Here is an 11,674-nt window from a genome sequence, read left to right as displayed (position 1 = left end):
GGATTAGTCGAGTTCCAAGATGGCGTCAAGTAGTTGCAACAAATAAAAGTGATACAAATAAACTGGTATTTGACCAAAAAAAAATAAAGCTGACAAGGGGAATTTATGTATTGCTTGTATTTCGGAATCAGCCAATATTGTTCATGTGTATATCAGCTGTCGGTGGTGGTTAGAAATGAAATAGAAATTAAATTTTTTCTTTGAACGAATTTTTTTCAACTGTTTTTTTTACCTCACTAACAAACTATTTTTCAAAAGCAAACAGGATCAGGACTTTATATCTTTATTTTTTTTATTTTAATACTCAGCAGAAACATTGTTTTCACCTCCCTTATAATAGTCAATTCGATGGTAGAGTTTTGACTTCGATTCGGAACGGTTGCGCACATGCGCATTAACACTGACCTTTCAACTAGAGTTAACCCGAGTTGGACGAATCGAAGTTGAGCCCGGAAAATACTGAAGTTTAAAGAAAATAACCTGGCAAAATGCAAATACAGTGAAACCTGACTAAATTCAATCCTGCATAAACCGAAAACCTGCCTAAACCAAACATGTTCTTATGTACCGTCATATCAAATTATGTGCGTTATGAACCTGATAAAAGCGAACATCGGTTGAACCGACCAAAATCTTAAGTCCCGGAGAGGTTCGGTTTAAACGGGTTTCACTGTATATTTTTTGTACTTTCAAAATTTGTTCATGTGCACATGTAATAGATGATTTTAACAAATTTGAAATATGCCTGTATGAGTTTTAATATCAATTGACCAACACATAGTTTACGATTTTAATAAATTTAAACACTGCAAATATGCATATAAAATTCCTTTTCAAATCCTATATTAAAATTTTGAACTTGTCCTGCATCTAGTACATGTCATATACATGTAGTCATTGTTTTTACTTGTAATTTCATCCGGATTATAATGTTTCGTATTTCCGTACATGTATCCGTAACAAAACTGAAGTATAATGGATGATTTTGATAAATTTAAAGTATGCCAGTATGAGTTTTAATATCGATGGACCAACACATGGTCTGTTCAATGCTTACTTCTCTAATATCCTGTCCTATCTAAAGGATGTTACCTTTGCTTGTTTATTTAAAATTGAGAATGGAAATGGGCAGTGTGTCAAGGAAACAACAACCCGCTATAGAACAGACAACAGCAGAAGGTCAACAACAGGTCTTCAATATAGCGAGAAATTCCCGCACCCGGAGGCTTTCTTCAGCTGGTCCCTAAAAAAATACATATACTAATTCAGTGATAATGAACGCCATACTAAACTCCAAATTGTACACAAGAACCTAAAATTAAAAATATTACAGGACTAACATAGGCTAGAGGCTCCTGACTTGGGATAGGCGCAAAAAATGCGGCGGGGTTAAACATGTTTATGAGATCTCAACCCTCCCCTATACCTCTAGCCAATGTTGAACAGTAAACGTATAACAATACGCACATTAAAATTCAGTTCAAGAGAAGTCCGAGTCTGATGTCAGAAGATGTAACTAAAGAAAATAAACAAAAATGACAATAATACAAGTCATAAATAACAAAAGACTACTAGCAGTTAACTGACATGCCAGCTCCAGACTTCAAATACACTGATTGAAAGATTATGTCTTCATCATATGAATATCAGGAACAATCCTTCCCGTTAGGGGTTTAGTATCATACCATCATAATATATATATGAGAAGAACATAACCCGTGTCATGCCAACAACTGGTTTTTAAATAAATGTTTTTAGTTCCGATGCAAAGAACCTATAAGTGAATCAATATTAACGCTAACATATGCAATATTTAATGACCTGACAACAGTATCGTAACTATACCCCTTCTTAATAAGTCTATTCAAAGGTTTTGTTGGCTTCTTAGTTGAATACTGACATGTTTGTGCTTTATAAAGAATATTTCCATAAAAATTGGATGTGAAATACCTGAACGTATAAGACGTCTGTATGTTGAGCTATATTTACGAATGATGTCCTTTTATGGATGTTAAAGTTTAGTAAATGTTTTGACTAGTTTGTGATGTCGAAAACTCTGGTGTAATAATTTTTCAGTAATACATAAATTTCTCTCGTTAAAATCTAAAACATTGTTACATACACGAGCGAATCGTACACGTTGAGATATATAAACACCGTAAGATTGTGACAAGGGAACGTCACCATCTGAACATGGATAATTAACGATAGGATATGAAAAATCATCTCTTTTATCATATGCATGAATCAATGTATTTTTACAAACAAACTCGGGATGCGGCATCTTTGAAACTAAATACCATTTGTTGCTGTATACTTTGTGATAAGATTAGCCAGGCATTGTGTTTAAGTTTCATAACATTTGGTTGAGATATAGTAAAGTAAGAGTTTGAAATTACCAATTTAAAATGTCTATTTAAAAATTTGTTGCATATCTCTTTATATAAACGTATCAATTAGCATCTTTTTTTTAAATTATAACTTGGAATCAGGAAATAGCATAGAGATTTAGTATTTGTAGAGAACGTTTAGATATCTGTGGACAAATTGTTAGCGATTTGAATAAAAAAATAAACATGTTTTCAAATATTTGCAAATATACACAATTTGCCCCTTTCAAATTACATATCATGATTTTAAACTTGGACTGCAACAGGTACATGACAACTACATATACGCATTTATTCGTGGTAATTTCATCCGGATAAAAATGTTGCGCTCTTCCGTACATGTTAACCTACCGGAAAATGCACAAGTATAAAAACACACTTTATTCTACGTCGAAGAGTTCTTTTACACGGGGAAGGAGATTTGTTTTGTTATAAGAATGCACGGTAAGTCAATAATTTCTCTATACTGTAAACCAACTAGTTTTCGCGAGCGATTTAATTTCACGACTTTCGCGATTGGAAAAAATATTGCGAATATGAATCGTCGCACATATGTCAAACTCGGATGTTTCCTTACTTAACTACACCAAGTAAATTTGAGAATCGCGAAATTAAATCGCCGCGAAATGGACTAGAAAGGGCTAAACGCGCAATAAAGTATCCGCGAAAATAAGTTGGTTTACAGTATCATTTACAATTAAAAGAAGCAATACAAAAGCAAGTAAATAGAAGTGAAATAAAATACAAACAGTCAAAAGTTTAGTTTTGCTTTGAATTGTTGTACCACATACGTATGTACACCTTTGTTAAGGATAAAAAAGTATTTTGATAAATTACGTGCTTTTGGTGGTTCTTTTGATTCTTTGGACATATTTTTTCTTGCCTACTCTTCATTTCCATACAACCACATCAAACAGAAGTTTTCGTATTTAATCAAATTGTCCTTTGGTGTATCTGAATGCGAATATATTTTTTGTAAATCATTTCAGCCTTCTTCCCTAATGAGAAAGGAAACAAGCTAGCTATACTTCTTGAGGTGTAATGAGATGATTTCAGTTGTTACTTTTATCTTTGGTTATATTTATGAACGTTTCGCCAACAACGTTTTTTAAAAGATTGTAGGTATTCCTGTGGGCACTAATTGTGCCCTTTTAATATCAGACTTGTTTTGATATGTTGTTGATCACAGTTTATGATCGAACTTAATAATGACCCGTATAAATATCTAACTCAGAAACAGATTACCTTAGCTTTTATTAGCAAAACCTTGCAGGAATTTTTGGAACTCCATGGTGATATTCTGATATCAATGATGAATTTATTTTAGTTTATTTGATAAATTCAACAACAATTTCCGTTATATTAATGATATTTTTTTTAAATAATCAAGGATTTCTGAATATACTGCATAAATTTACCAAAACCAACTTACTTTAAATAAATTGAATGTAAACAGTTATACCTGTTCTTTCATAGATTTAGATAGGTCAGTTTTACACGGGAAACTCGTCACTATGACTAAAAAGAAGATTATTCGTTCCCTATTGTAACTTTTTCTTCTTTTTTTTTGATTGGTGATTTACAGATGGCCGCGTCTATTGTGACTTTTCAGATTTTAATGAACACTAGAACACACCCGCGAAATCGCGGGCATATACAGCTTGTCTCTATATATTAAAGTAGTTTCATCGTAGTTTACATGTAGATAAACCCGAAAAATAATTGTCCTCTATAAGGAGGTATAATAGTTGTGGTTCTTGCGATCTAAACACCATGATATGGAGAACGCTCTGATTGGCTTATTTATTCTTCATTTTTGTCATCTATCATACGATTGGTTGTATTTGTGCATCTTTAAAACCGGAAGTCTTATCTATGACTAAAAGTCAGTCCGATGACGGAATCATATCCGAACTCCTTTTTTGTCGTTTTTCTCCCAAAATAACTCAATCTGAATAATCATAAGAATGGATGACAAATGCGACTATGCATGTTACCTATAAGACACAGAGGCATGATGATTGATTTATTGTGGAAGGAAGAGAAGCGACACCCAAAATGAGGTCTTCTCGTTTAATAGTATAGATAATCTATGTATAACTAGAAAAACTATTGAGTCAGTGATTTCGTTACTACAATTTATTGAAATCTTTACTGCAATTTTCCACAGATATAAAGATTTTGTTTTTAAGTTTGATTGTAGAAAAAAATTATTTCAAACACGATGACACATCCTCAACTTTTATTGTTTGTTATAACATAACCAATACGACGGGTGCCACATGTGCAGCAGGATCTGTTCACCCTTCCGGAGCACCTGAGATGACGCCAAGTTTTTGATGGGGTTCGTGTTTCTTATTCTTTAGTTTTCTGTGTTGTGTCATGTGTTCTTTTGTTTGTCTGTTTATCTTATTTCATTTTTAGCCAGTCGTTGTCAGTTTATTTTCGATTAATGAGTTTGACTGTCCCTCTGGTATCTTTCGTCCAACTTTTTTTTGACTTTGCCAATCATTGATCGACTTTAAATACCCTCTTAGGTAGCTGTTACATCTTTTTAACCCCATACAATACAAAACGAATGTTAGATCTTTAAATCTGCGTAGGCAACTTTTTTATTCTAATCTTCCGTGATTTGACCTCATGCTACTGTGATATTGTGGCACCAAATCGCCTACCACTTTGCCTGACACATGTAGCTGGTATATTTATCGATAGATGATTCAGCTAATCTGTAAATATACTATCATCATGCCTTATATATCATGTATTGTGATGCAACGTTAGATAAGTACTGACGAGGAAAGGTAACACCCGGTCACGGAAAGATTTATTATTGTAGAGCTATGTGTTCAAGTGGTATAACGCGTTTAAAGTAGTCCAAAACCAAAGGTAGTTTGAAAACATGTAAGAATACATCATTTTTTTTTCATTTTTGAAGCGATGTATCTACTGACTATCATCTTGGTAATAGCCTCTGCAAATGCTGATATATGTCTGACGGAGTCCAAATGGTCACAGATGAGAACTAAGTTAGGAGACATTGAACAATTACTACAAAGTAATTCTTTGTTCAAAGTTAAGTACAAATTATATTGTGTTTTTGGTTTATTCATACGTGAACTGGCAAATATTTAACATAATATATGTATACATGAACATGTATGAAACTGTGATTGATTTTGGAACATTCAAATATTGAATAAAAATTGAATTATGGTTTGTTTTGTAGGTTTCTTATATGATCTTAATTTTAAACAGTTACATACTTTGCATATAGATATTTCCAACCCGAAATAAGTTTACAGTAGTATTGATATTCAATTGCAAAAGGTCGATTTCTATCCAACGCGGCTGAAATACTAAATAGTATAAGGAGCTTATATTGTGTTTAGTTGGATTATTTACGCATGTTTTAAGTGCCAAAGGGAATAAATCATAACATATCCATTAATGTATTTTCTAACATGGAACGTAAGTGTTCAAAATTAATATAGTTGCATAGTTACAAACCACGTCGTACTGCTACAAATCCATTATTGCAAAGTTAAAATTTCAAGTTAGATACAACCAATTAAAACACCTAGTATTCAAAATTTTAAAACAAAACAGTTATAAATATAACAGAAAAACCATAGGCCGATACAACTGTAAACAATTTGAATCAATTGTATACTTGTTTCCTTTGGGGCAGGTTTTAGGTAGCTGTCATACTATGCAAAATGTACATCATAATAAATGTGTTTCATTTTATTTCATTAGATCCTGCAATCCCCTGTAAGTCAGGTTGGAAACAGTTCAACTCTCACTGTTATTATTTTAGCGATGATAAAAAGACATGGTTTGAAGCTGAAGTATGTATTTAATGTCATGTTTGTAAACATAACATTCAGTATTTAAATTGTATGTGTTTAAAAACTAGTTTTTAACAGAGGGTTTCTCTTCGTACTTGCAATGTGCATTAGCTGTATTTGGCAACACTTTTAGGAATTTTGGATCTCAATGCTCTTCAACTTCGTACTTTATTTGGCTTTTTATAACTTTTGTGGATTCGAGCGTCACTGATGAATCTTTTGTAGACGAAACGCGCGTCTGGCGTATATATAAAATTTAGTCCTGGTATCTATGATGAGTTTATCTAATACGACGGGTTTAAATAAATCAAATAATGAAAAGATGCATACCTTTTTGTGACGGAATATTATATACAGTATATGCTTTATAAGCTTTTGTTTAACATGTTTAACATACAAACATGATAATCTGCTTATACCACCAATGAAACCTCGTGACAATAATAATTTAACATTTATAATACTGAAGGACAATATACTATAATTATTTTTGTAAGTATTAAATTATTCACTTTACTAGTATATGGAAATTATAAGATAAAATTATTTGAAGGTTCCTACTTCTGAATCAAGCAATAAGATACATATACATGATATATGAGGAAAGTTATGACGTTGCTAACGTAAATTGATGTTTTATTCAGATATTCATGATATTAATAACTGTACATCAAATTAGATAATTATAAATTTCAGAGATACTGCAGGACTCAAAATGCATTTCTTGCAGATGTGAGAGATGTTACTGAAAATAACTGGATACAATCGAACCTAAAGGGTAAACAAAAAACTGAATAGCAATACAATCTCAAAGCCAAATGAAAAAAAATATCTTTAGAATTCTAATCGTTAGTTATTCATTTTTAGATGGTAAAGTTCACTAAGCAACATCTAATGGTGTTTATTTATTTCGACTTGTTCGATGCACTCGTGTTTGAAACAACGTAATTGATTGCAACTTAAGAATTCTATGTAGTATTGGAACATTATTACACTGTTTTTGATATTTCGGACTCTCTATAACATTTACAAAATTGTATCATTGATACATGCCAGTGTTCCGGTATATCAATCTACCTGTAGACATGTGATACTTTCAGATATGTCACATCTTATCATGTATGGTAATATTCTATACAAACCACACACATGTCTTCATTCATCTTTAAAACTTATCTAACCTTTAAACAGACTTATAAAGGGATATAATTATTGTAACGATACTGTTGGTATGCCATTAAAGACGCCATTTTGTGGTATTATTATTGATTTACTCCTAGTCCTAGTTGTTTGCATGCATGGTACGGGTTATGTTCTACTCGTGTATACTTTATGATGATATGATACTAAATTCCTACAAGAGGGATTGTGCTTAATTTTCATACGACGGAGATACAATCTTTCAATGACTTGAGCTGGAATATCAGTAACTGCTAGTACTTCTTTTTTAAATCATGTTGATCATTGTTATGTTGATAAGTGATTTGTGTTCCCTCCGGGGAGGGGGGTTGTAGTAATGTGATCCTAGTAGTTCCACTACAGTATTGTAATTACCAGTCAGTCAACACTGAGGTTGGGAGTTGGAACCCCACCCGTGCGGATGCACTCGACCCTTATCTTAAATGACTAGGATTGTCAGTTTTCCTAGGACAATCCGGCTTTCTCAACCAATTAAAACCAGCCTCCATTAAATATACCGAAAGTGGCACTAAAAAGTGGCGTTTAAAAAAACAACAATCAATCAAGCAATCTGTTACCTCGTATTGTAACTTCTTATAATGCTTAGGGGAGAAGTTGATCTCATAAAAAATGTTTAACCCTGTTGCATGTTTACACCAGTTCCAAGTAAGACACATCGAAAGACCATTTTTTTCTGCAGGTACTTATCAAATATCAAATTGTATCATTGGCACATGACAGCATTCGTAACTTTTAATCTACATGAGACATCTGATACGTTAAGATATTTCAAATCCCATAATGTATGGTAATATTCTATATAAACCACACAAATGTCCTCATTCATCTCAGAGGCTTAACTAACCTTTAAACAGATTTATAAAGGAGGGATATAGTGACCGTAACGGTACTGTTAGCATGTCCTTACATATGCCACTCTGTAGGATTAATATTGATTTACTCATAGTCCCATTGCATTGAAATACAAAACATTTATTCTACAGCAAGTTGTTGGTACGGGTTATGTTCTACTCGTATACTTTATGATGATATGATACTGGAATCCTACAAGAAGGATTGAGTTTGATTTTCATACAACGAAGAAATAATCTTTCAATGACTTGATAGAGGTCTTAAACTGGCATATCAATAACTGCTAGTACTTCTTTTTTTAATTCATGTTAATCATTGTTATATTGATAAGTGTTTTGTGTTACATCCGGGGAGGGGGTTGTGACCATGCGGTTTTAGTAGTTCCACTACAGTGCTGTAATTACCAGTCAGTCAATACTCAGGTTGTGAGTTGGTACAACACCCGTGGACTCGACCCTAATCTTAATTGATAAGGATTTTCAGTTTTCCTAGGACAATCCGGCTTCTGCAACCAAATTTTTCAACCAAATAAAACCGGTCTCCATGAAATAGCCGAAGTGGCGCTAAAAATAACAACAATCATTTAACCAACCAATATGTTACCTCTGCTTGTGACTTATCATAAAATGCTAAAAAAAGGGGTATTGATCTCATAAAACATGGATAAACGTTGCATTCCTACACCTGTTCCAAGTATGGTTAATCGAAAGAGATTTATTTTTGCAGGCACTGATATTTACTGGATTGGAGCAACAAATTTTGATGCAGGAGAGTGGATCTGGTCATATGATTACTCACTTTTGACATACTCTAATTGGAATACGGGGGAACCAAATAACAGACGACATGCCAAAGGTCAAGGCGAAAACTGTTGTCACATGTATGTAACCGGAAAATGGAATGATACATTGTGCAGACGTAAAGCAAAATTTGTCTGCAAGCGACATGCAGTAAGTAATGAGTATATATACATTGATATTTTAATCAACACTCTCTTTACATGTGTAGTGTGGTTATTTTTCAGTATATAAATCATAGATTAAGTTTAGCGGTAGTTCCGGTATTGCATTTCTCGTTTAGAGAAAAACAAATATACATGATACAGTAAGTCTTTCTTGACGTATTTTTACAAAAAGCTTAAAATGTATTCAAAAATTAATTTCATTGTATGTTAATGTCTTTTGAAGCATATTTCCAACATGTTAATTTTTGTCGATTATATTTTCCCACTATTAAATATGTAAAGTATTGCAAGGTATTGTTCATTACGTAAAATGCCTAAATGTCTTCCACAGTTTTGTTTTCATATTTTATTACACGGTAATTGTTTCAAATCGGCTTGAACGAAAGTATTTTGTAAATCAGGAAAACATTTGAACGATCTGCTTATTTCTTGGCCATTTTAACCAATCGATCTCTTAACCATACATATCACTTATTAGTTATTATCCACAAACACAAGATATATCTATGAGCTAAACAAATTGAATACCAAACTAATTAGAAACCAAAAACAACACTGATAATTTATACCTACAGAATATAACAAGTTTTTTTTTTCTTTTTTAGAATAACCACTTTGATCAGCGGTAAATGGAGTAGAAATACCTTCAGAAAATGGAAAGTTTGATGAAGTACACAAATAAAAATAAAAACTACAAAGTCGTCATTTTAATCACTGCATAACATTTGTAAGTTCGCCCCTTTTAAGAAAATATGAAATATCCAGACAATACAGAGAAAATCAGTATTTGATTAGTTCGTTAAAAACCAAATTTGACTTGGTTTGCCGTGGTACATATATGATGAAATGTAGTAAGCAACCAGAGCTTCTCAAGAAAGTATACTAATATCTTAACACTGTATCATTTTTTCTTCTTTATGAGTATGTTAACTTGAAAGTGATTCTAAGGTTTATATCAGTAATATTAAGCAAGAGCGGCGAAGGATACCAGAGGGACATTCAAACTCATTGATAAAAGAAAAAACTAACAACGCCATGGCTCAAAAAGAAAAAGACAAACAGTCACGTCATTAGGTGCATTATATTTTACATTATAAATGATTCAAGGTGCCTTTTTAAAACCAAACACGTGAAAACAGAATATTTCACTGTAAAAGAGGGACGAAAGATATCAGAGGGACAGTCAAACTCACAAATAAAAATAAACTGACAACGCCATGGCTAAAAATGAAAAAGACAAACAATAGTTCACATGACACAACATGGAAAACTAGAAAATAATCAACACGAACCCCATCAAAAACTAGGGTGATATCAGGTTCTCTGGAAGGGTAGGCAGATCCTGCTCTACATGTAGCACCCGTTGCATTGCTGATGTGATAACAAATCCGTAGTGTAGTCACAACGTAAGGAACACATCCTATATCATCTGTGAAACGGTTATTACATGATGGTCAACCAACTCGTGATGGCGTGCGTAAAATATACGAAGGGATGATTTCAACTTCACCATTTGTAATGTGGGCGGTAAAATAGGAAACCATTTCTGTCTTTCATTTGACCAATCCTGGTAATTGCTGTGAATTGCATGACAGTACAACCTCGAAATATACGCTCTCATACAGTAATTATGTTTGGGTCATATTTTCCAAAAAAAGGTCCATAATGTCAATAAATAATCTTCTAATTTTTAAACAGTTTTCGTGTTGTGTGATTCACACGATAATGTTTGGGGCTTTGTTGACGAGACAATAATAGCATAGAAGTGTAATGGCGGTAGGTCTGGTACTCTGAAACATTTTAGTCTTGATGAATATATGTAGCATGTGTATCCACAGACCCACATAGTTTTTATTTAAAATTATTATCAATGAACGCACAGCCGAAACATTTGTTGACATCTAATTGTGCACATTTTGCAAAATGCGTGGAATAATCACAAACTGATTTGTTAGTTCTTTAAAGTTGTGTTTCTAATTTATGGATAACGGCACACATTATGTTGGGCCTTTGAGTAACACAATGTTGTTGCTGGATCCCGATATTTCATTATTGTTGACCTATTTGATAGTAACATTTATAACTACTGACTGGGTAGCTCATTCAATGTTGTCAAAATAACAAAACTATAAACAATTGTCATACAAGTTGCCGATTTTGTCTTGCTATAAAACCACGTACCAGAAAGAGTGAAAAAGGGATATCCCTACTCGCGAGGCAAACACAAACTGACAACGCCCAGGCTAAAAATTGAAAAAGAAAAACATACAAACAACAGTAAATAAAACAAAACAGAGAAGACGGAAGTGCAACAAGAACCACACAAAATCAAGGGGTAATCTCAAAGGTTACGAACGATTTAGCAGACCCTGCGTCACATGTGGCACCCGTTATTGTGCATGAAACCACTCGTTAAA

At 33.0% G+C, this 11,674-nt stretch overlaps 1 protein-coding gene across 2 annotated transcripts; it reads left to right on the top strand.

The window, feature by feature from the left end:
- The first annotated feature begins 2,713 nt into the window (after nt 1-2,713).
- Nucleotides 2,714-9,955, top strand: LOC143052526 (perlucin-like protein). 2 transcript variants are annotated; one of them, XM_076225573.1, is made up of 6 exons: nt 2,714-2,834; nt 5,329-5,466; nt 6,150-6,241; nt 6,938-7,019; nt 9,020-9,243; nt 9,863-9,955. In XM_076225573.1, exons 1-6 carry the CDS (start codon nt 2,828-2,830, stop codon nt 9,884-9,886), a joined length of 567 nt encoding a protein of 188 aa, XP_076081688.1. In that variant the 5' UTR covers nt 2,714-2,827; the 3' UTR covers nt 9,887-9,955. The 2 variants fall into 2 exon arrangements, with proteins under 2 accessions (XP_076081688.1, XP_076081689.1); XM_076225574.1 differs by having other exon boundaries at nt 2,791-2,834; nt 5,329-5,448.
- Nucleotides 9,956-11,674: the final 1,719 nt, after the last annotated feature.

This window comes from Mytilus galloprovincialis, chromosome 11 (genome assembly GCF_965363235.1).
Source record: "Mytilus galloprovincialis chromosome 11, xbMytGall1.hap1.1, whole genome shotgun sequence".
In the NCBI taxonomy this organism is placed as follows: Eukaryota; Metazoa; Mollusca; class Bivalvia; order Mytilida; family Mytilidae; genus Mytilus; species Mytilus galloprovincialis.
This window is presented reverse-complemented; position numbering and strand designations above follow the sequence as displayed.